The sequence below is a fragment of the Apiospora hydei genome (genome assembly GCF_038363865.1).
Source record: "Apiospora hydei strain CBS 114990 chromosome Unknown utg000004l_segment0_segment0, whole genome shotgun sequence".
NCBI lineage: Eukaryota > Fungi > Ascomycota > Sordariomycetes > Amphisphaeriales > Apiosporaceae > Apiospora > Apiospora hydei.
Genome location: NW_027117363.1, coordinates 8124666 through 8148414, shown reverse-complemented (window position 1 = coordinate 8148414; position 23749 = coordinate 8124666). Strand labels below are relative to the sequence as shown.

Genomic DNA, 23749 nt, shown 5'->3' with positions numbered 1-23749 from the left:
ATGCATCTTCGAGATAAGAATAATTGTATATAACGCGAAGGGAAGCCATGCAGACCGACAACGGAGTTACTTAGTCAATACAGCATCGCATCAGATAACAACAATACGAATACCCAAATCCGTGATCTGCCACAGACCATTACTCTACTTATCATTGCTACCGTGTTGCCTCGGCTTTGGGTCATCACCGCTTTCCACACGGCAGCAGTGGCGGCCGCAGCCATGGCCCGACTTGACAACCGCCAAGACGATACCGACGATGCTGATGTCTGCGGCCTCGTCTGCCCCGAAGAAGACGACATATACCTGTTTGTCAGCGACCCCTGCAGCGCCAAGTGCAACGGCTTTTATGAGTGCATGTCCGGGGTGCCATATCAGCTGGAATGCCGTCATGGCCTGTTATGGAACCAAGAGCTCCAAAGCTGCGATTGGCCGCAGAACGTGGAGAATTGCCCTCCAGGCCCAGAGTGCTGCATTATTTGAAACGGGTTACATAAACAGGTATTTATGTATTTCGTAGTAAGCAGTTCAGTTCTGGTAAGAGGTTAGGAAACCAATTCTTACTCGAACCGATATTTCATCGCTATTCAAGGTGTACTGACGATGTTTTTACTGTCTGGCTTAGATATGCAATACATGGAAGGGGGTTGTCGTAGACACAAATACCGTGCAGCAGAGGCTCGAGGGAATGAGATCATCAGTCCGAGACCATAAGGGATGCAGATAGGAGTCTTCAGGAGATCTTTTCTCCTTTTCATCTTCAAGTTGATACGAAGTTAGTCCATCAGTTTGAAGGGGGACCAGCTGTTGGAAGTTATAGGACGTGGAAACCATCTAACAGGAGGTCAACAAACCAAGCTATGGATAGCGAACTACTCGGCAATCATAGAAGCGCCATATGAGCCGAATTCTTCATAGAGCAAAGAGATAGAAAATTAAATATAAAAAAGATAGATGTTATTTAGTTGGTTGACCCAAACTATCGCTGCCCTCAGCTGATGATCTTGATTGGACGAACATGTACGATGGGGAAACTTCGGCTGTTCAATTGGGGATGCTAGATCTAAAGCTTAGGCCCGCAACCACCGCAAGAGCTACAAGGCCAAGGTATCATCAAATCGACGTCAACCTCGAGACCAGCTCTTGAATTGCGACCGAAGCAAAGAACGACAACTTCCACGCAAAACGTCGAACAATTCCGAAAATGACCTGGTTCTCAAAATCAACGACGACCTTCGGGTTCCTGCTTTTGGCCCACGCGTAAGCTACAAACATTCCCCCCACCACTGCCATCACCCTCGCCGGCCCTCTTTCCGCAGCATTGTACTGACACATAGGTGCCCGTCTTCCAGCTGCTACTCTGCCTACGAGCATTCGGCACTGCAGTCCCACCGCGCAGCGTCCCTCTCGTCCCTGAGCGCCACCACGCAACAAGCCGCGGCATCCTCTTCGTTGCCCCTCGACATCAGCCTCGAGACCATCGTCGCGACCGTCATCATCACCCTGGGCCTCGTGCTGAACACGGCGAAGCTGCGGCCGATCCAGTGGCGCGTCTGGGCGGGCCAGATCGAGCGCGCGGGCGAGGAGGGTGCCCGGAACAGCAGCGGCGAGATCGACAAGGACTTTGTGGGCAACCCGTTCAAGCTGCTCGAGAGTCGGCCGGGCTTCGTGGACATCCGCAAGCAGCGCAAGGAGTTCGCGGAATGGGTGAAGCAGCAATGAGGAGAAGGAAGCTTGTGTTGAATGGCGCTTTTTGTCTACGAAAGAAAATGGCGGATATGGGCGGCATGTTGGGCGCAGCACTATACATCAATCGTTGCAACAGACGCAACGCAGGCTCTTGAGCCATGGATCTATGGCTGAGATTACCTCCTTTGGGCGAATGCTGTCTCACGAGTGTAATCAGCGCTGTCTACACTGAATCCCGTAGGCAATGAAAGTTTGGAAACGGCCCAATATGCCGGACGGACTCGTACGACGTCCACTTACATCTGCCTGCAATCACTCGTTGCTTTCAATGGAAGCTGACACCAAGTCTCTGTATTTACTCGACTTGGCTGGTGTGCAATGTGGGCAAGTGCGACCTCAAAGATATATGGGGTAGAGGACACTGGGGTTCGCAGCTTCCTCAAGTACTGCAACTTCAACAGGGAAATGACCAAATAACTTACTTAAAATGTAGGCAAGCACGAGAAAAGACCACGTAAAACTCCAACTATCTTCAAATTAAACAAGTCCTTACACATGCAGGTCTTGTCGAACTTGTCAATCTGTTTCATGGTGGTTGATCTCGAGTCATCTCTTCTTGATCGTGTAGTGGGCTATTCACGAATATAAATCTAGCCATTCTGCAGACAGTAGTGGCGCCTTCTCTATCCTGATTTGTGGAAGCCTCCTGCTCGGATTTGGCCAGAGTCGCTCTCGCATACTATCGACCTCAAGAATTCGATAACGACAGTATGCAACCCAGGCGTGCGACCCCATATCAGGGGGCACCCTCCCAATTCCCTCCAGGGGCCATTGCCAGCACGCCCCCTCTGCCTGTATTGGTACGCGGATCAAGATCCTCCAGTTCGACCCCGCAGGATGGTGGCCGACGATATACCAGCTCATCGAGTCTATTCATCCCAGGCTCAAGGTCCCGCCCGAGTCCTGCTGCCGTGTCTCGCGCATCGGCTTACTCTCCTCAACTACCACCGCATCCTGGAAGACCACGCTTATCATTGCGGCCATCGTCACTTCGGGCATCCTCCTCCTCAGATCGCAGTCTGTCTTCTGAGGGTAACAACGACGGGCAAGATCAAGGTGATGATCGGTTCGGTGTCGATGATGCAGACGCACTGAACGAGGTCATTCTGGCTCTGGATATGAAGAAAAATGGGAATCTCGGCTGCGCATATTATGTTGCTTCCGAAGAGACACTCTTCCTGATGGAAGATGTCTCAATGGCTGGTCTGGAAATCGTTGAGACTTTGCTTCTTCATGCGAAGCCAACAACCATCATGGTGCCACCACGTATTTCTCAGGAGGCACATGACAAACTCCAGCGTGGAGCCCACAGCGAGGGTGGGAGCATTCAAGGTAAGGAGTATGCCGTAGTTGGCAAGGAAGTACTGACACTCGATAGATGGTGTGCAAGGAGCGTACATCTTACGCACCCTCAAGTCGACAGATTTCCACTACGATGCTGGGGTGGACAAGCTTCTCGGTGTTCAAGGCCAGGTGGCTGCTTTTCACGACATGCACCATGGCCCGATGGAGGATGTACGGCTTGATCGAGAAATTCTCGATCACCAGTATGGGCACTCACAAGAGTCGCGCATGAGACTTGGCACAATTATCAATATTGAAAGCCGACTCGCCGTAAGTATTGCTCCGATGCATTTAAAAATATGTAATTAATCCATCAACTAGATTGGCTGCGCTGGCGCTGTGCTCGGGGATCTTCACCGCAGAAGAACCACTCAGTATCTACCGAATGACCCCGATGCGCTGGTTGCATTTTCGGTGAGATCGGTTGCAATGTTTACACTATTCGACTCGATGTTTGTAAACGCAGATACAATGATATCTCTACAGATCATTCAGCCCGAGTATCATCCCAACGGTCAAATGCGTGGGCCAGATAAATCCAGCTCAGGGGCAAAGGAGAACCTGTCAGTCTATGGGCTATTTCACTACCTAGCTTGTACGCCTCAGGGGAGGCACAGATTGCGACAGGCTTTCATGCGACCAAGCATCGACATTGACCTGATTCGAACGCGCCAAAGGGCGATCGCCTTTTTCCTACGCCCTGGGAATTCGGAGACGGTCATGCAACTCGGCAAGGATCTCCGAAAAGTCAAGAATATGCGTGCAACTATCGCCTATCTAGAGAGAGGTGTGGACAGCCCAGGGCGTAATGTCTCCGTACGAAACGGCGTGTGGGCATCTCTCCAGCGTTTTGCCCTCTATGCCCTAAGAATACGTGATGCTCTCTCACAAATGATGGCCGCTGAAACCATCCCCGTGATCATGCGTATTTTAGAGCGAGTACGTCCCGGGCCCTTGGTCGATGTCGGCGAGGCCATCAGCAGAACCATCGATTTCGAACAGTCTAGCGAGAGGGAGAGAACGGCGGTGAAGAGAGGCGTCGATGCCAATCTCGACGAGATGAAGCGACAATACGACGGCATGGAGCACCTCCTTACTGAAGTGAGTGAGAAGATGCGAGGCGACATCCCTGAATGGGCTCAACATTACGTACACAACTGCGTTTTCCTCCCTCAACTTGGATTTCTTACGGTTGTCTCGCTGAATGAGCAGACTGGGAAGCCCAACTACGAAGGAGAGGGTCTGAACGACGCGTGGGAGCAGATGTTCGTCACTGATGGTGAGGTATACTGTAAAAACCGCCGAATGAAAGAAATGGACGAGCACTGTGGCGATACCTACTGCATGATCATTGGTAAGAACTTCAAACTAACCCCTTTGTGACTAAATATTTACTAAACGTCGTTTAGACCGAGAGATTGAAATATTACATGAGCTTTCAGTCCTTGTTCTAAGTCACCAGGATGCCATTCGCGACGCATCAGACGTCATAGGCGAACTCGACAGCCTCTTGGCAATGGCTGTTGGATCAGGTAAATACGGATGGGTTGCCCCAAGAGTTGTACCCGAGAATATCCTACGTATCGAAGGTGGCCGGCATCCACTGCAAGAGCTCGTGGTTCCCTCCTTCATTTCAAATGACTGTGGGTTGGCGGGTGGCAGTGGGGATGAACAGGACAGCAACCCATCTGACGAAACCGCGTCTGCATCTTCATCTGTCGACCTACCGACTACTTTGATACTGACAGGGCCTAATCACTCTGGAAAAAGCATATACCTCAAGCAGATAGCATTGATCGTCTACCTGGCACACCTGGGATGTTTTGTGCCCGCTGATCGAGCACTCGTCGGGATCACAGATCGGATTCTGACGCGCATTGCTACTCGCGAAAGTGTAACGAGGCAAGAGAGTGCCTTCGCCATAGACTTACGTCAAGCGGCTTTTGCGATGAACTTCGCGACAAGACGAAGCCTCGTTCTTATTGACGAATTTGGAAAAGGCACCAATAGTCAGGATGGTGCTGGTTTACTCACCGCATTGTTGAGCCACTTCACGGGACTGGAATCCGAAAGACCCAAGGTGCTTGCCGCTACTCACTTTCATGAGATATTCGAGAATGCCTTTCTCACAGAAAGTCCTGAGCTAGCCTTTGCTCATATGGATGTCCGCATCGATTTCGACGCAACGGCACCTGAGGACCAGGTGACGTACCTTTTCAAGATGATCCCAGGACGAAGTATGTCTAGTTTCGGTACCGTTTGCGCAGCGATGAACGGCATTGACGAGACTGTTGTGGAAAGGGCAGAGTCCATTGTTCTGCTTCTCGCTCGCAATGAAGACCTGGAAGCAGCATGTTCCAAGCTGTCTGACGCGGAAACCTCGAGGCTAGAAAAGGCAGAAGGCGTTGCTCGTGCTTTTCTGGAGCAAGAAATTGAAGCAGTACGATCAGGAGGGCGGATGCAGAGAACCGGCGGTAAATATCGAGCCATGCTTGAGCAGATACTCGGCTCGGGGGCTTCGAGTTCTACCAGTATGTGATGCTAGTTTGATGAGCGACTTGCGCGATAATTCGGTCGCCCTGAAGGATGTGCTTCGATGTAGCGCGTGGCTCTATGGATTGATTTGCTTCCAATTTTCTGGCTGGTTAAGTCGGCTGGAAGACGGAGATTATGAGAGTTATGCACTATGGTATTGGCTTTTGTAGGTGTTTCAGAGCGGCATGGCACGACTATATTCTAAGGTCCGTTCCAGAGACGTTTCAGGGCCAGTGCGCCCACTATGTTGATGACCTGACTAGCCTGAGCTGATTCCATTGGTGTGCTATTTTTGCTTGTGTTCGTGATAGGTAGCTGGTAGGTTCGTTTACAACTTGTCATGTCGCAGCAGGAGGTGACAGCAGCGGTCGAAATGACAATGCGTCGGCCGAGCGTCCTACAAGACTGACAGTTGATTCTTTCGAGTCAGTTATACTTTCCTGTGGTCTGAGCTTAGGGCTGGCAGATTCATTGAGTCGTGCGGGCACCTGTTTTGGCAGAGATTGTATGTGCTCCTTGAACCTCTCGATGGGTTCTGCAGCGCTTTGGTGAGCATTCAATAAAGTCTTCTCGATGTGCAATGGCACGTCCTGCGACGGACCTCACATGACAACGTTGCTGGACCCGGTTCGATCGCCAAGAGGGAACGTAAGGTAGATTACGTAGACACCTTCCAGTCCGATGCTGTTGACATTCTCCGATGACGGGAGGCCATGGACATCCAGTCCTCCTCCGTCAATATTTCTCTTCACGGCGGCATATATATACAATACACTATGGCCTAGTGGTTGATAATCCAAGATTGCTCGGTATGGCATATCATATCCTTCTGAGGCCATCGTTGTCTTGCTTCATAGAAGGACTCGGCGTATAATACTGCGAAACGAGGAGTTAGAGTAGAAGGCAGAGCCCAGGCACACACACATCAGCATGCAGTTCACTACTATCTTTCTTTTGGCCATGGCCTTTATCACTGCTTACTCCCAGGTGGGTTGCTTCTCCTACATCCTTCAAGGCATATACGAGTAATGCTAACAGGGATCGCCGCAAGCAAATCTACACTCCGGCCTTAGTCCGCGAGCGTGCCGTACCTTGTGCAAAGGACAACTCGATAAGTCGTGTTAATTCAACAATAAGTGGCAATTCCACAGCTCTTGGCAACTCAACGATTGCTCGCAACTCGACAACGGGAGGCAAATCACGAGGTGAGGACTAACATCCATATCGCCCCCGTGTCTGAAAACTCACAGGAAGGGAGTTTATTGTGGCGGTAGTATCTGACCAACCCCCCTTTTAGGCAACTCAACCAAGGCGGGTGGAACTCTCTTCGGCGGAGGAACCGGCTCGGGATCAAGTTCTGGACCTTGCAATTGTTCATGCACCGGTTCCGGCTCCGGATCTAGCAACGTCACTAGAACCGGCGGCAACAGTACCAGTCCTCCTGTCCAGGCAGCTGGACATGCGATCAAGGCGGCCGTTGCCGGTGGGCTGGTCTCGGTCGTCGGGCTCGGTGTCGCGTTCACTTTGTTCTTATGAGATGTGAATACGTGTCGCGGGACCGGCCAGGTCTGGGGAGAGAAGGGGCGCAATCTGATACGGTGTGATATTCCGCTACATAAGGGCAACCGAAAGCTCACCACTCGATGAACCAGGCGCAAAGTCAAGAAAATGGGGCTCGCGTTGCCAACAACTTTTGGAGGGTTTGCTCTAGAGTCACAGACGATGGCCAATGCAGGACATACAGAAAGGTGCAGAAGTGCAGGCTGCTCGAATGGCATGTATCTTACGAGTATATAACTTTGTTTAATGATTACTGAAATTAAAACATTCTTCTCCTCATCCCTGATTGTTGGTTGCCCGGCGGAAAACCCATGAGAAATGGCAAAAGCGTGTATCGGGTATCATGTTACGTATGCGAAACCAAACATTATACAACTACTGATTGCGTGTGTATATCCTGGGCTACGGGTGAGCCATGCGGGAAGCATCACCCCTGACTCTTGCTTCACCCACTAGCTCCAAGCGAAAACGATCAGCACAACAGTCGCCGACGACATCAGTGCACCGGTGAACATGGGCGCTTGTCGTCCTACGCGGCTGCTGCTGCCCTTCTCTACGGGGGCCGCGAACGGGTCGGTGGGCAAGCCTGACCCCTTGTCGTCTCCCTTGCTGCTGTCGAGGGCAGGGCTGCTGGAGGGCGCCACGCGCGTCGACGTGCTCAGCGACGACGCTGACGTCTGTTCGGGTGGTGGCGAGGCAGCGCTGGTGATGCTGGTGGCGGCGGCGGCGGTGGTGGTTGACGACGGTAACGTGGGGATGGCCGTCGTCAAGGGCGGTGCCGTGGGAATGGCCGTGGTGGTGCGCTGAGCCGATGTAGTAGTAGTAGCAGTAGTAGCCTTGGCCGTCGAAGTAGCCGTGCTGGAACTGCTCTTGGCAGTAGTCGACGACGACGAGACGGGGTCCTTGAGCACGGCGTTGCCGTCGCGGATCGCCGAGTTGGGGATCGGCTTGCCGAGCACGAGGCAGCTGGCCCGCAGGGGATGAGCAGCGTGCCCAGGGACAGGTGGCTCTCGCACTCGTCGCGGATGCACCTGGCGACGTCGGGCAGGAACTTTTCCTCCTCGCGGGCCGCCGTGCAGAGGCACTTGGTGTCGGTGGCCTTGCAGGTGGACGACTTTTGCACGCAGTTGGCGACGCAGAAGGGGGAGGGACAGGAGACCGGCGGCCTCGGCCTGCTGGGCCGACCAGAAGGAGACGATGGCGACGGCGATCGGCAGCCAGCGGTTTCGTAATATTACCATTGCTTCTTTCTTTTTTTTCGGGGGATTTTTATTTAAAAATAGTAGAGAATAGTAGGAAGTAGATAAATGGGCTAACCAGAGCTCAGGTAGGGGTCCAGCTACCGCGATAGAATAATAGGATGATGATGGCGCAAACTTCCGGATGAAAGCATGGGTAAGAACTATAAAATTTGGGATGACCGACAAGACAAGAAGCCAAAGAAAAGAAACTACATGAGCCAAGCAAACCAAGGGAAAATCCACAGCAGGTATTGTTCAGTCGGCATCCTGAGCGAACCGAACCTGTTCGAGTTGGGGAAACGTTTGATCGACGCTGTCACTACTGTTCCGGAGGGGTAAAGATCCCAGGATGAAACACCGCAGCACCAAAGGAGACCATGGAACCAGCCAACCACTGTGGGCTGCCCGTCCATCGCCAAGCAGCAGGCCAAGCACCGCCCGCCAACTTCTTGAACTCGACAAGCAGGGCCAGGAGCTATGTACAGGCGTGTTTCTTTGGCCAGTGCTTGTGTTTCGTCCGTTCGTCGTCGTTTATTCGACCCGGCAGGCAATCAATTGACCCGGCCGCTCGCTACCGCTTACCGAATTGCATCACCATGCCTGCAAGCGCTCCGTCGTCGATGCTGATGGATCACTAGAAGAGGAGATTCTTGTAATACATGCAAAACTCGGGTCGGTTCTTGTCGTCCTCCGACTCGGCCGCCTTGGACCCCTTCACCTCGAAGCCGCATTTACTGTAGAAGTTGATGGCGGCCTGGTTGGTCGTGTAGACTTCGACCCCGAGCTGGCACTGCTGCTTGGTTCGCCGGGCCTCTTGGCGCGCGCACTCGATGGCCGTGGCCATGAGCTTGAGCCCGAGTCCCTTGCCGCGCGCCTCGGGTCGGGTGTAGACGCCCGTATTCTGGTAGAGAAGTAACGGTGCATCATCGTCAACGTTAGCATGCCGATGCTCGCCTTCTTTTATTCCTTCTCTTAGCTTTGCCTCTCCGCTTTCCTTGCGACCGTCGCTGGTGGTGCTGCTGCTACCATGGCCGGACGGTGCCGTTTGAGACAGGAGGGCCTGGGTGGGATTTGACACCGTCTGCCCCGCGTGGGGCATGGGCCCGACCAGCGACACGGCCGAGAGGATGCGTCGGTCATGCCGGCGCACTGCGACGAACGTCTTTATGCGAGGGTTGCTTAGCCGCTGGAGCCAGGTCTCGTCGGGGAAGGCGGCCTCCCTCGCGTAGGTTGACCCGAAGGCTTCGATTTGCAGTCAGTTGCACGTAAGTTGAAATAAAGGGCTCACACATATATGCAGTGCATGTGCATGTGCATGTGTTTCGGTGTCACGTTTCTTCCTTGGTCTTCTCGCTTTTCGTGAACTTACCTTCGGGATCTTGCTTCAATGCTGCAAGGCGGAAGGGCTTGTACTCTGCCAGATAGAAGGCCCGGCCGGCGTCGTTGGGTGGGATCGGTTCGATGGCCCAATCGCCCACGCGGTGGTTGTTGGAGTCGGTCATGGTGCGTCTAGAGATGTAGTCAAGGCACTTGTAAAAGCTTGGTATGCGACTGAGGTGGAGTCACTATAGTCACGACCCTACATTCTTTTGGAAATATGAGGGGCTATAGCTTCTGCTAAATTTAACTTGGGTATAGGCTACGGAAAGTTTGCATTATATATAGCGTGTGCATGAGTCACATTGTCTGGATTTCGCGAAGTTGCTAAGTAGAACTGGGAAAGTGCTGAAGAGTCAGTCACCCGAGGTCCGGTTTCCGCCCCCAAATATGCCCTGTACGCAAATCAGTGACTGTACTGGAGGCGGTCGGGAGGATCGGTCCATTGCAGAAGCGCCGGGGACGTTGGAGGCTGGACGAGTTGACGAGCTACCAAAATAATCATATGCCCGAAATAGCAGCTCCCCATGCTCGTTAGTGTGATGCGGGAATCGCCAACTGCATATAGCCAGATGCAGAATACCCAAAGGCTAGCCCTCTTTGAGACTGAACCCCCCAGCCGCTGGGGACAGCTGCCTGCGCCCAGCTGAACACCAATATGTCTTTTATTTATTGTATGACAGCCTTGCCGTGTCTCTTGTCCGATTTTGCCATTGGAGAAACGTATTTCATTCTCGGTTCCTCCTTTTTTTTTGATGGAAGGCAGAAGAATCAGGGAAAGAGGGAAACCCGTTCGCGACGATGGAAATTGCATCATCCAGCTCATCCTCTAGGCGGAGCGTTGATTTCTCCGACCTGGATGAGCAGGCCGCCTTCGACCATGCTGAGAAGTATGCGACAGCAGAAGGCTGCAAGAATTTCATGGTAGAGTTCGGGCCCAACCATGCGCGCATCGCCTACAATCTGGAAGACTCGGATATTGAGGAACGCCTTGGCGCGAATCGCGAAGATGAGTATCCCATTCGCTGGATGTAAGTGCGCGCGCTCTCTCTATTTTCCCGGGAGGGTGTTTCAAAAGCTTAGCACACAACTTCACCACGGTACTTGGCATCACCCATTTGTATAGTTCAAGCACCTCTAACATGTCGCCATCAGCAATATTTGGACGGCGAACGATGAACAAAATAGGGCACTCACTGTGCGCCTCGGGGAACACTATGGCCTGTCAAGACGATTGACAAGTCTCATGACCCGGCCTCGCAAGAAGCCTGCCGTGTCCCAGCCGAAGGGAAAAGACCCAGGGGTTAAAGCCACACGCAAAGCCAACGATGTTGAGCAAGGACTCGGTGGCCCAGACAAGGCCATCCGGCTGGAGAAGCTGCCGCTGCCCGGCAACTCGGCGAAGAACCCGTCCTCTGCCTCCGCGGCCGGCGGTAACGAGGACCAGGATTTCTTCATGATGATGAAGAATACAGTGAATTACTCCGATATCGATCTGAACCCGAAAGGTAAAAACATTGCAGGCTTCTGGCTCGAGGACTCCAGGCTGACACCTGACATGAAGCTCTCTGCATCGGTGCACATTGGCTGCATAACCGGCCCAAGCTGGAAGAGCCGTCGGCCGACGTGCACCCAGACAAGAACAGCATCATACCCCCTCGACATTACCGTTGGCTGGCCTTGTGTTGTGACAGTAAGGAGCATACCTCCTGGGAATACCGTAGTTGATACTAATATGGTGACAGACACGGTGATATCGATACATGACCAGCCTACTTGTGAAGCGCCCGAGGGCGAAGACGCTTGGCGGGCAGCCGAGATCAAGAGCATGAGATCCAACACGTCCACGGTCTTGATTCAGTTATCCGCGCTTGGGTTCAAGAGATTTGAGGACCAACCGCTTGCCCAGGCGGCGGTCCGCCAAGCCTTGCAGACCATGTCGCACCCGCGCGAGCAAGGAGAGGCCTCCATGCTACATTCGGACATGGCTGCTGAAGGGACCAGCAACTTGTTTTACTACCTCTTTGAGGACTATGTGGCAGCAGTACCCCTGAGGATATGCGCCAAGAGATTGGTGGATATTGTAAGTTCCCCAAGTCAATTGCTGTAATATATCATCATGGAGGCTGTGTTTGCTGACTTCAATATCAGACGCCGAAGATTTTGCTTAGTGCAGTAAGTCATATGAGGATGTGCCGCCATCAATGCCCATAGCAGGATACTGACAGTGACAGACCCGTAAAAGCAAAACCAAGGCCACCGATATCATCCCTGTGCTGCACTACCTAAGCAAGGACCTCCGCGAACTGAAGCATCTGTTTGAAGGGTATCGATATCTCATCAGCAAGATCATGCGGACGAGCGACAATAACAACGAGTCCACAAACCCGCGTCTCAGCAGGATGAACACGATGATATCCGAGAATGATACGACGGCGGATTACCAGCGGAGGTTGGATATGAAGAACAGAAAGGTGTTTCTGGCCGAGTCTGCCATGAACCGGTTCGACCGTCTGGCGGACCGCCTGCGCTGGCTCATGCTCAATACTATCGAAGGCTATATCGAGGAGATTAACGCTCTGTCAAATACCGTAAGTTCAAGATTCTAGAGTAATTCCGTGGAGTGCAAAGCCTTTCTAACAGCAGACAAACCCAGTACTTCAACCTAACCCAGCAGAAGGACTCGTCGGCGACGGCGCGCCTGACGCGGAGCGCGACGCTGCTGGCCAAGCTCAGCGTCTTCTTCCTGCCCATCAGCTTCATCACAAGCTACTTCTCGATCCAGATCGAGGACCTGTACAAGTGGTGGAACGGCAACACGTACTGGTACACGTTCGCCGTGGTCGCGACCATTTCGTTCCTGAGCCTGTTCTTCTTCAGTAGGCTGCTCATGTTCTTCAGTGATATACTGGACGAGTGGGCCGAGGCGATCTCGGGCTGGCCTAGGGCGTTGTGGAATAAGGTGCTTAATCGGAAAAACGATGAGGAAGATGGACAGGATGACTGAATGAGTGGGATATGGAAGGGGTTGACGGGTTGGGTTAGGGTCAGGTTGGGATTTTACGGGTTACTATTTACTATCGGGTAATCTTGCGATGGTATGACGCACGTTTTGTTCTTCACCAGGTAGACGGCATATACAACTGTGCATGATATTGAAATGTGTGTAACGGTCATCATTGATTCAATTCTTTCTTGTGGCTTCTATGTGTGTGGTTAGACAGACCTAAGCGAGTCGAGTATCTAACGTCATCCAAAGCAACAGCAAAACGGCCGTAGTATCCTTCTCAGCCAACTCTTCTTCTTCGGCTCTTTATGCACGAACTCTCGGCGGGAAGTGCTCGCTGCTCGCTGCTGCTGCTTCTTTCTCTGACGCAGGGGGTCCTCGTCATGATACCGGTATGGCTCGAGAGGATCGGGCGGTGGCTTCCCGCTCCGGCAGCCCCTACACACGCCGCTGCGGACGATGGTCGTGAACGGCCGGTCCGCAGCCCGCCCGCACGCGCCGTAGCGCCTCTTGTGTTTGAGCACGTCGAAGCATCGGTGCCGGAGGAGCTGGGGCTTGCGCGTGGGAGTGGTGCGGCACTCGGAGCAGACGGTGGTTAGTTCTTCTGAATAGCACATTTATCCTTCTTGTTACTTTTCTTCTGGGTCATGTGATACTCGACATAACGCTTCGGCAAGGGAACGTACTACAGAAAAGGAAAGGGGGTTGCGCTCTATTAATGTACTGCAAGCATGGCAATTTCATTGTTTTCGGTCCTCGAGTGTAAGGCCTCGGATTCAAAGTAAGGAGACCCAGTGGGACAAAGACTGGTGGCCGGCCTTTGTCGTTCTTTGGCCAATGGCGTCAGTTCATAGTCCTAAGGAGTCGAGTTGCCTGAGTAGGCGTTCATTACACTCTCCTGAGCATGGCGAATTACTGAGGGCATGCTTTTGGGCTCTGCGTCTAGGAGATCCGATGCCTGGTAGATAGTAGAGAAACATCTTTCCTCTGATGACTTAATATTGCAAAACATGGCCTGTCACTGATCACAGGCGGCGAAAAGAATGGCAGCATGTAGCAATGATCTAAAGCAACGTCAATACACAAATATTGATGAGGCAGCAAGCATGATGGCAATGAGATCCTGATAATAAGATGCGTCAGACCGAGTCACCCTAGTGTTCGTACTAAACAACCAAGCCAAGGGAGTCGCTCAGGTAAATATCGCGCTTTTATCGAAATCGGCACGCCATACACTAGATACAACATGCTTATATCTCCGCCGTTACCCGATCTCACTGCTAATAACATATAACGAACCCCCGGCGAGTCATACCGCCTGATCACTTCCTAATCAGGCTCGCCGATGAGGCTCTACGCTGATACTCCGAGAGCCCCGGAGTTGCACAGATATCCAACTAGAAAGCTTACATTTAACACGACTCTATTCCGCGGGTCCGGATACGCTCGCTAGTAGGTTGAAGCCACTCGAACAGCATGGGGCTTAGGTAATCCTGAAATGTAATGGAAAGAATGACTTGCTTACGTTGTGTCAGACGCGGTACGGTGAGCCGCTTCGGTGACCAGGAGTCCAATTTAGCACACAACACCTTGAAGCAAGGGTATATAAACGCTTGGTTGGCATGGTGCCTGTCGGGGTTGGAGGCTCATGTGCATCAAAGCAAGCCACAACTCTTAAGATCAACACCCCATAAGAAGAGGATCAGGCAAAAGACTGCTCGCAGACTACTCAAATGCCCGCCAACTTCACGCGCTTCGCCTGCCTGGGCCTGACTCTCGGTTCGACCATGGCAGCAACATATCCAACAGCGCAGGGTGGTGCTTCTTCCCTCTCCCTCCCGTACAGGGAGGTCTACCAGTTCAGCAACGACTTAAACTATATCGAGAACATCGCCGTCCGCCAGAACGGCGACCTGCTCGTCACGCTCCTCGCCCCCGCGGCGCAGCTGCACCTCATCCAGGACCCCCATTCCGACAGCCCGTCGGTGTCGCTCGTGCACAGCTTCGGCGACGGAGTCGAGGGCCTGCTCGGCATCGCCGAGACCAAGCCGGATACATTCCTGGTGGCGGGGTCCAGCCTGTCCGGTCAGCCCAACGCCTCCGCCGTGTTCGAGGTCGACTTCAACAACAACAAAGCCCCGGCTACTCCTTCCACCCGCCTCGTCACCAACATCACCGAAGGCCTCGTGCTCAACGGCGTCGCCGCCCTGCCCGGCCGCGGTCATGAGGTGGTGCTGGTCGCCGACTCCTTCCTGGGCCAGGTCTTCCGCGTCGACGGCCGCACCGGGCACTACGACGTCCCGATCCAAGTGCCCGAGATGAAGAGGGACCCCCAGAGCAACACCAGCGTCGGCATCAACGGCGTCAAGGTCCACGACGGGCACCTCTACTTCAGCAACGGCTTCACCGTCAGCATCTACCGGCTCAAGATCACCCCGGACGGTGCGGCGGCCGACGGGGCGACAGTGGAAACCGTGGCGACCATCAAGGGCGAGACTTTCCTGGACGACTTCGCCATCGGCGCGGACGGGACCGTCTGGGCGGCCAGCAACAAGGGCCACACCGTGTACGCGATCAGCCCGGACGGGAAGGCCGTCGTGCCCGTGCTGGGGTCTGCGGACTCGACGGTGGTGAGCGGGGACACGGCTGCTGCGTTTGGCCGGACGGAACAGGATAGGCATGTGCTTTATGTTACTGCAAGCAGGCCGGGCAAGGTGGTGGCCATCGACACGTCCAAGTATCGCTGGTAAATGGGCCGTCGATTAAGCGGAGACAATAGACACAATATCTTGGGATAATCACTAGGCAATCAATATCAAGTACTTCCTGGGTCACTTTCCAATGCTGTGTGCAAAACCCCCCGAGTCGAGTACGAGTACTCGTAGCAACTGCCATGGGGTTGGGTGATGAGGGTCAGTGATGTGATGTATCAAACGGGCGAAGCAAACGGTTATCACACATGTGAAACAGGAAAGGCATTACTACGCCTCGAGCAACATGAGCAGCGTCTATTGCTTTGAATAATCTACAGATCTTGGAAAAGGTATAATAAAAAGAAAGAGAACAAGGAAAGAAAAAAAATAATTGCACACGCCCAGATTCGATCTGATGCACTCGCCGGGATTTGCACCCGGGTCACTCCTTTTCCAGAAATGGGGGAGGAGTACGTTAACTACTACGCCACGGGTGCTGTAGAAGAGGCCTTTGGTTCGTTATTGAAACCAGGGCTCATTATGATTGATATGGATCCGTTTGATATGCAGCTTCCCTTTACCGTACGTACCTTCCATGGATGTGTGGTGGCTCTTGCCCGGGCAAGGTGACGGCCTTGGGAATCAATCACCCTCTCTGCCTCAAGAGGACGGGTGCCCGCCCCACCTGTTCACTGAGAACTTGACGCACTTACAACACAGATTATCAATGGATTCATCTTTACCTACATGTAGGTACCTGACCATTGCAGGTGGTCTTTGCTGGTGATTTACTACTGTAATGTTGGACACCACCCAAGGTACGTTGTCCTCCTGCAGGACCCTCATCCCACGAGGCTACACCTGTCCCTACCTACTTAGGTACTTTACTGGCCACTGGGGAACAACCACGGGATGCACTGGAACTGACTTTGAACAGTAGAAACACTTGTGTATTCGTGTGTCTAGGTAGGAGGGGGTATATCATCAACATCATTGAACAACAAACACGGGCCTTGACCCTCTAGATCCCGTAACATCATAAACATCCCCACCCGCCGCCGGTCGTTGCATCTTGCAAACGCCCCCGCGAGAAAGGGTACATACAGCAAAAAGAAAAGACACCACCCAAACCCAGGTAAGAAGACGTTACAATTCATTCCTTCATGCCACTTATTGCTCACACTTGCTTCCTATGCCAGTGAAAATGCCCATCATTATAATCATACCGCTGTTCAATCAAATAGTAACACAATCTTCATATCTAACCACCGCCAACATGAGACAGATAGCCTCCGGGTTCGTTTATCCAGTAATCTTGCGCCACCAACTGCTGCGAGGCGTGGCGTCGTAATCAGGTTGTGGTGGTGGCGGTGGCGGCGGCGCACCACCGCCGCTGCCGTCGGATGCGACGCGTGGTCGTTCACGGTCACCATTTTCTCGGCGCTCACGACGGGCTCTTCGCGCGGCACGACGGGCTTCATCGTCATTCATGGGAGGCGGCGCGTGCGCCGCGGGGCCATCGTCAGGTGGCGGCCCAGCATCGGAAGTTTCTTTCACCCAAGAATCGGTTCCCGAGTGCGGCCAGGCTGGTCGTTTGCTTCTATGCCGTTCGTCATCGGTGTGATGTCTGGACTTGGACGAAAAGATATAATCTTTTTGCGGGGGAGGACCGGTGGCGTTCGCTCCTTTCTGCGGCGGCTGCGGCCTCGGCGCGGGCAGCACGTCTTGCCTCGCGTCTCTTTCTGCGTTCCTCGTCTTCATCTGGTACTTCGGCGGCGTGACGAGATCGCCGAGGCTCATCTCGCGCCGATCGGTGGCGGTGTGCATCTCTGTCGTCTCCACCCGACCTTTTCTGGCGTTTGCGCTCAGCTCGGGCAGCTTCCCGCGCCTCGTGTTCCTCGGCAGCACGGCGCTCCTCTTCTGCCTGCCGCGCGGCACGTCGTTCGGCACGCCTCGCCTCGCGCTCCTCGTGCCGGCGCGCTTCCTCATCATCTTGCCGTTTACGCCGGTCGCGTTTAGATGAATCTTTGGTCCGACGGGCTTCCTCGGCAGCCTTCTCTTCAGCTCGTCTGGCGCGTCGCGCTGCCCGGCGAGCCTCGTGCTCAGCGTCCGTCATGGCTGCGTCTGCCTCCTCCCGCGAGGACCGTTTCGTCCTCTTACCGGCTCTGGCCTCATCTTCAGGGTGAGCTGTGTGCATTGTGTGTCGACGGCGTGGAGGTTCTGGCCGCTCATCAGGACGGGGGTCCGGTTTGGCAGCCGATTTGAGCCCGCCGAAGAGACTGGAAAAGCCTTTCTTGGCGTTTGAAACACTACGCTTCATTGGGGGAGGTTCGGGAGGGCCACCAGCATCGGTCACGAACACGTCGTCCTCATGTTTCGTACGCTGCCTCCTTCGCGCAGACTTGTCTGGACCAGGAGCTGCTTCGAAAGGGTCAGGGATGACGGCGTCATCGTCGCCTTCGTGGCGGCGGTATCTGCTCTTCCGATTCTTGTCGACGCCCAAGACCTTGGCGGCTTTGGATGACATTTGCGCAACCTCCTCCTGAGGTGGCGAGCCGAGACCACCAGACATATCGAATGAGTGCCGACGCGAGCTCGACTTTCCACCATGTCGCTTATCGCGTGTCGACATAGACCGCGACAGCGGTGGGGTGCTTTGAAACATACTACCCCGAGGTTTAGAAGATGATGTAGCTTTGAGAGGTGGTTCAGCCTTGTCGGACGAAGACCCTTTCGAGGACTTTTCTTCCCTGTCCTTGCGATCGGATCGTGACCGCTTTTCTTCGTGTCTAGACTTGGAAGACTTGTTCTTTTCTTCCTTGGAACCCCACATGCCCCATGATGAGGCCCCCTCCCGGTTGATCTTGACACGGTCCTTCCTCGGGGAACTTCCATCGGGTGGAGCCATGGGAACATCAGGCACCGCTGGAGGCGCCATAGGTACCTCTGGTGGTGGTGGTACGTACTCATCCTCCTTGGCTCTTCTGCTCTTCTTGCTGGACTTGGACTTCTTTGGGGCCATGTCAACAATCTCAACAATCTCGTCCTCAGAATTGTCCATAGGGAAAGATCCAGGTGGGTCCTTTTTGCTCTTCCTAGGTGGAGCAGCCTCATCCTCCATGGCCAATTTGTCCCTTCTGGACGATTTGGACTTCTTCTTCTCCTCTTTGGGCGGCGCTGGCGCTGGGGGTGGTGGGGGAGGTGCGGGTAAGGCATCCATGAAGTCTTCTTCGTCGTCTTCTTCTTCTTCTGGCTCATCAACGGGTTCAAACGCTTTGAGCTTGTCAAGAATCTTGGATTTCCTCTTGGAATATGGCACTGCAGGCGGTTCGTCGGCTGCGTCTTCCACAATCTTGGATGGCTCAGGCTCAGGCGACGCTGGGGATGGGTTAGCCTTGGAATTCTGCTGCGCAGTAAATTGAGGCGACGTACCTTTTTTCTTGGTTGCTGCACCCCAGAATGAAAATGGGTCCGGCTTTTCCCTAGTCGTTGTGATAGCTGGGAGTGTTGGAGACAAGAGCTCCTCGACTTCTGCAGGATCTAGGTCGATGCCGTCGAAGTCCATATCATCAAAGTCACCTGGATCCGGATACTCTTCCTCTTCTTTTTCCTTCTCCTTCTCTTTCTCTTCCTTTTCCTTTTCCCTTTCCCTTTCTTTTCCTTCTCCCTCTTTTCTTTGGATGACTTCTTCTCCTTCTCCTTCTCCTTTTCCTTGTCCTTGGACGACTTCTCTTTGCTAGACTTGGACTTCTTGTCCTCGGATTTGGACGAGCTCTTCTTCGACTTCTTTTTGGCAGCTTCTTCGGCTTCTTCGGCTTCAATACGTTCGCGTTCAGCCTGCTCCTCGGCCTCACGAGCAGCTTCTTCCTCAGCCTCTCGGGCAGCTTCCTCCTCAGCCTTTCGGGCAGCTTCCTCCTCGGCCTCTCGGGCAGCCTCTTCCTCGGCTTCTCGAGCAGTTTGTTCTTCAGCTTCAATGCGTTGGCGTTCGGCTTGCTCCTCGGCCTCTTTGTCGGCTTGCTCTGCCGCACGGCGATTCGCCTTCTCGGTCAAGTGATCAAACCTGTCCTGATCCTTCTTGGGAAGCCTGCGCCTTGCCTGCTTAGCTTTCAGTAAAACTAACTCCCTCTGCTCCTGCTCAATCTCGGCAGCTTCAGCTTCAGCTTTGGCAGCCTCTTCAGCTTCGCGGGCGGCCTGTTCTTCTGCCTCGCGGGCGGCCTCTTCCTCGGCCTCCCGGGCAGCCTGTTCTTCAGCTTCCCGAGCTTCCTCGGCCGCGCGCTCTTCGGCCTCCAAGGCTTCTTGAGCTGCACGCTCTTCGGCTTCCCGAGCTTCCTGCTTTGCGCGTTCCTTCTCTGCCTTCCTTTTTTCCTTCTCAAGCTTCTCGAGCTCCTTTTTGCTAAGCTTGGGCTCCTTTTCCTTGGACTTCTTCTCCTCCTTGTCCTTGGATTTGGAGGATTTCTTCGAAGATGGAACCTCCTCACCCCAAACATTGGTCTCGAGCTCGTTTGCCGGCTCATCCATGTCCAGAGATGGAGGAGTCGGGGCTGGAGGTGGAGGCTCAGCGAGTTCGTCTTTCTTGGACTTCTTCTTCTTCTTCGAGGAAGCTCCCCATGCCCAATCATCCTCGATAGCCTTGTCCTCCTCTACTGAATCCGGTTTGACTGCATCGAAATAGGAACCATCGACCTCGACTGGTGCATTCTTGTTGGATTTGCTCTTCTTTGAGGTGGTGAGGCCCCAGATATCGTCGGTCTTGGGCTCCTCAATCGAGTCAGGTTTGAGACTGCCGTCGGCGTTCTTTTTCTTTTTCTTGTCAGTCTTTGCGCCGGCGAAGTCGTCCCACAGCCCACCGCCCCCTCGCCGCCGTATTCATCAGCTTCCGGGACTGCAGGAGGAGCTGGCGCAGGCTCGGGCGCCTTCTCCAGTTCAACCAGTGCACTGCTAGTCTTGCTGGCTGCCGCCTTAATCTTAGGAGCGACCACCTTCTTTGTGGCGCCCCAGAAACTCCAAATGCTGCTTTCTTCCTTGACAGGTTCTGGCGCGGGCTCAGGCTCAGGCTCAGGCGCAGGCTCGGGCTCGGGCTCCGGTTCAGGTTCAGGTTCCGGTGGCGGTGGGGGAGGTTCCTCGGCGCCTTTCTTCTTTTCTTCTTGTCCTTTTTGCTGCTAGACCCCATAGAGGTGAAAAAGTCGTCCTCTGGCTTTTTCTCCGGCTCTGGTGAGGGCTCTGGTTCCTTTGGCGGCTCCTCTACGATGCCCTTCTTCTTCTTATCTTTTTTGCCCAGACTTAGACCCCATATATCGTCATCGTTCTGTGCCGTAACCGGTTCTGGCTCAGGCTCAGGCTCGGGTTCAGGTTCAGGCTCTGGGTCCTTGGGTGGCTCTTCTACAACGGCGCCCTTCTTCTTTTTCTTGTCCTTATCTTTTTTGGAGGGAACACCCCAGTTCATCCAGTCATCGTCTTCCTTCTTCTCCTCCTTCGGTGGTTCGGGTTCGGGCTCAGGCTCGGGTTCGGGTTCTTTTGGCGGCTCTTCCACGATGGCGCCCTTCTTCTTTTCTTGTCCTTCTTCGACGTGGTGATTGAGGCCCAAATATCCTCTACAGGAGGTTTCTCCTCCTTGGGGGGGTTCCGGTTCCGGCTCGGGCTCGGGCTCGGGTTCAGGCTTCTTCTCTTCAACCACGGCGCCTTTCTTCTTTTTCTTGTCTTTCTTAGACAGGAGACCGAACGACCAGATGTCATCCTCCTTTTTCTCGGGTTCCGGTTCGGGCTCCGGCTCAGGTTCGGGCTCCGGCTCTGGAGTGGGCTCTCTAGGGGGCTCCTCGACGACGCCCTTCTTCTTTTTCTTGTCCTTCTTGCCAGTGCCAATGAATGAGGGGAACATCTCATCAGCTGCGTGCTTTGGTTCTGGTTCTGGTTCTGGTTCCGGCACAGGTTCCGGCACAACCTCCTCCACAGCCCCCTTCTTCTTTTTTCTTGCTCTTGGAGACAGTAGCCCCCCCCAAAAGTCGTCCACAGCTGGCTCTTCTTTGACTGGCTCCGGAGGCGGTGGTGGTGGCTCCTCCGCCTTCTTCTTCTTGTCCTTTTTGCCGCCCCATCCCCAGATATCGTCGTCGCCTGGTTCAGGGTCGGCAGGCGGTTCTGGGGCCGGCGGAGGCGGAGGCGGTACTTCTTCGACTACAGCCTTGCTCTTCTTGCCCTTCTTTTTGGAAACAGTGGCGCCCCAGAAGTCATCCACGGGTGCTGGTTCTGGCTCTTTCGGCTTCTCGGGTTTGGGCTCAGGTTCGTCGGTGTCGCCGTAGATGAACGACGCTGATGTCCCTTTCTTAGGTTTAGGCCGAGTGATGCTCCATGGGTCCTCCTCCTTTTTCTCTTCTACTTTCGGAGGAGGTTCGGCAGGTTTGGACCCAGCTCCAAGCCAGCTAGATCCCCCATTGTCGCCAGATCCACCCGTGAGCCAGCTGGAACCCCATGAGGCGAAGACGCCGGTCTTGGTTTCTTTCTTGGCTGGCCCTGGGTCGTCCAGCTTGACGTCATCGAAAACTTCGGGGGCAGGTTCTGGTTCGGCGCCTTTCTTCCCCTTCTTCTTCGCACCGGCCGCCTCTAATGCGCCCCATGGATCCTCTGGTGCCGGTTCGTCCTTCTTGTCCTTATCCTTGTCTTTGTCCTTATCACCATCGCCGCCCCCGCTTCCACCTCCACCAGCATCACCGCCACCGCCGGCCCCTGTATCACCACCACCCCCATTCTGATCTCCTCCGTTGCCGTCGTCACCATTGGTGCCTTGTCCAGCTTTGCCGAGCTCATCGCCCCAGTTGAACGCAGCTGGTGCTGCGGCTTTCTTCTTTTTCTTGGCAAATTGGGAAAAGCCTTCTTCGGACGAAAAGTCGACTTGGACGTCCATGGAGGGATCTCGAAATATGGAGTCTTCCCGACTGCGATGGCGCCTTGTTTCTGGGTCGGCGGGTGCAGGTGCGTTCTCCTCTGGAATCGGAGCCCGTTGGCAAGCACCTTGATCCGTCCGGGACGGGTCAAGCAGTGTCGTCGACGGATTCCGGAACATCGCATTGCGCCGAAAGCCGAGATCGTTTAGGGTTGGCGTTGGGAACGATTAATGGCTTAAAGATTACATGCTGCCGTAGTGGTGGTGAGGGGTTGTTCTGCTCCCGAAGCGCTACATTAGTCTCTGGGCTTACATAGATATACTTGGGCCAACATTTCCCAATTGAGCACAATATCCATCTCGTCGCTCCAAATTTGGGGCGAAGATTAACTTTGGCGCCGGCTGTTTGAGAGCTTCGCCAAAGCACACCTTGAGAACCGGCGCCGTGATTCGAAGAGAGCCTGGGTGGGTAACATACCGCGTTCTTCTGCTCGAGTTGCCATGCTCTAGCAATGAGATTCAATCGCACTTGGATATCCAGATCATCCCACAGAGTCGAGGTCGTCGAAGGCAGGGTCGTTGGCGAGCCAGATGCGCTTCCTATCCAGCTTCCGCAGACAGTCGCAAGCTCGGGAGTAGCCATTCTGGCGGATGAAGCTCGACTGGTAGTGAAGGGGTGAATGAACCATTGGCCGCGGCAAGTCTTGGACAGACGCCGAAGTCGAGTCCGTGGAGTCGATCGTGGGCAAATCGATATACCGATATGGCGACAGACCGAGACGAAGAACCTAGTATTGTCGACTCTTCCACTTCTCTCCCGGGTTGCCTAAAAGATTAATTCTCGCAATGCGCAAAGGGACCTGCCTGGATTAGTACAGAATTGCCCGTCTCACAAACACCTTTGCTGTGATTTTCCTTTTCCTTCGTGGTGTCTTCTTTTCCTACGTCCTCTCTCCTCTTATTGGGTCGTGCCGGAGATCCAATGAAGCAGGCGAATGGCTAGCTGGAAGTGAGCCGGTTGCTAGGCCAGTGCTACGCGCGGGGCGGGCGCAGATCAAATCATTGAAAAAGACGCGGCGATGTCGACTTTAGCAGAGTCGAACCACCTCTCATTGCTCAATCAGTCAGTCAGTCGTCTCGCGTATGCAACGGGGGCATAAACACCAGATTCATGGGGAGAAAGGGTAGTCTATTGGTCTTATGTAGGAGTATGGGACTTGTCTGCAGGGTCATGCACAATGACCGTAGCCGTGTGAATGGTCAGAAGGTCAGGGAACGAAACACACAGGCCCGGGAGAGGGTGTGCGTAGATAGCAAATTGGGGTGGCGGAGGGTCGATCGCCCGCCTGATTGGCCGCGCCCTTGGCGA

The 23749-nt window shown here is 54.0% G+C and overlaps 9 protein-coding genes across 9 annotated transcripts; 6 read left to right on the top strand and 3 right to left on the bottom strand.

Moving 5' to 3' along the window:
- Positions 1 to 222: 222 nt before the first annotated feature.
- On the top strand, positions 223 to 483 carry PG997_005051 (uncharacterized protein; the record flags this gene model as incomplete). The annotated part of the gene is made up of 1 exon (XM_066809366.1): positions 223 to 483. One exon carries the CDS (start codon positions 223 to 225, stop codon positions 481 to 483), a length of 261 nt encoding a protein of 86 aa, XP_066672984.1.
- A 721-nt stretch (positions 484 to 1204) lies between these two features.
- On the top strand, positions 1205 to 1722 carry PG997_005050 (uncharacterized protein; the record flags this gene model as incomplete). Its single annotated transcript, XM_066809365.1, has 2 exons — positions 1205 to 1260; positions 1338 to 1722. The coding sequence occupies 2 exons, from the start codon at positions 1205 to 1207 to the stop codon at positions 1720 to 1722; spliced, it is 441 nt and encodes a 146-aa protein (XP_066672983.1).
- A 737-nt stretch (positions 1723 to 2459) lies between these two features.
- PG997_005049 (uncharacterized protein) lies at positions 2460 to 5632 on the top strand (the record flags this gene model as incomplete). Its single annotated transcript, XM_066809364.1, has 4 exons — positions 2460 to 3081; positions 3128 to 3363; positions 3415 to 4447; positions 4503 to 5632. 4 exons carry the CDS (start codon positions 2460 to 2462, stop codon positions 5630 to 5632), a joined length of 3021 nt encoding a protein of 1006 aa, XP_066672982.1.
- A 2008-nt stretch (positions 5633 to 7640) lies between these two features.
- PG997_005048 (uncharacterized protein) lies at positions 7641 to 8429 on the bottom strand (the record flags this gene model as incomplete). Its single annotated transcript, XM_066809363.1, has 1 exon — positions 7641 to 8429. One exon carries the CDS (start codon positions 8427 to 8429, stop codon positions 7641 to 7643), a length of 789 nt encoding a protein of 262 aa, XP_066672981.1.
- Positions 8430 to 9063: 634 nt separating this feature from the next.
- On the bottom strand, positions 9064 to 9931 carry PG997_005047 (uncharacterized protein; the record flags this gene model as incomplete). The annotated part of the gene is made up of 2 exons (XM_066809362.1): positions 9064 to 9671; positions 9799 to 9931. 2 exons carry the CDS (start codon positions 9929 to 9931, stop codon positions 9064 to 9066), a joined length of 741 nt encoding a protein of 246 aa, XP_066672980.1.
- Positions 9932 to 10607: 676 nt separating this feature from the next.
- PG997_005046 (uncharacterized protein) lies at positions 10608 to 12813 on the top strand (the record flags this gene model as incomplete). Its single annotated transcript, XM_066809361.1, has 4 exons — positions 10608 to 10837; positions 10962 to 11889; positions 12041 to 12397; positions 12463 to 12813. The coding sequence occupies 4 exons, from the start codon at positions 10608 to 10610 to the stop codon at positions 12811 to 12813; spliced, it is 1866 nt and encodes a 621-aa protein (XP_066672979.1).
- Positions 12814 to 13121: 308 nt separating this feature from the next.
- Positions 13122 to 13412, top strand: PG997_005045 (uncharacterized protein; the record flags this gene model as incomplete). The annotated part of the gene is made up of 1 exon (XM_066809360.1): positions 13122 to 13412. One exon carries the CDS (start codon positions 13122 to 13124, stop codon positions 13410 to 13412), a length of 291 nt encoding a protein of 96 aa, XP_066672978.1.
- Positions 13413 to 14546: 1134 nt separating this feature from the next.
- On the top strand, positions 14547 to 15563 carry PG997_005044 (quinoprotein amine dehydrogenase beta chain-like protein; the record flags this gene model as incomplete). The annotated part of the gene is made up of 1 exon (XM_066809359.1): positions 14547 to 15563. The coding sequence occupies one exon, from the start codon at positions 14547 to 14549 to the stop codon at positions 15561 to 15563; it is 1017 nt and encodes a 338-aa protein (XP_066672977.1).
- Positions 15564 to 16808: 1245 nt separating this feature from the next.
- On the bottom strand, positions 16809 to 22560 carry PG997_005043 (uncharacterized protein; the record flags this gene model as incomplete). Its single annotated transcript, XM_066809358.1, has 6 exons — positions 16809 to 17106; positions 17177 to 18884; positions 18939 to 19150; positions 19192 to 20306; positions 20354 to 20662; positions 20752 to 22560. The coding sequence occupies 6 exons, from the start codon at positions 22558 to 22560 to the stop codon at positions 16809 to 16811; spliced, it is 5451 nt and encodes a 1816-aa protein (XP_066672976.1).
- Positions 22561 to 23749: the final 1189 nt, after the last annotated feature.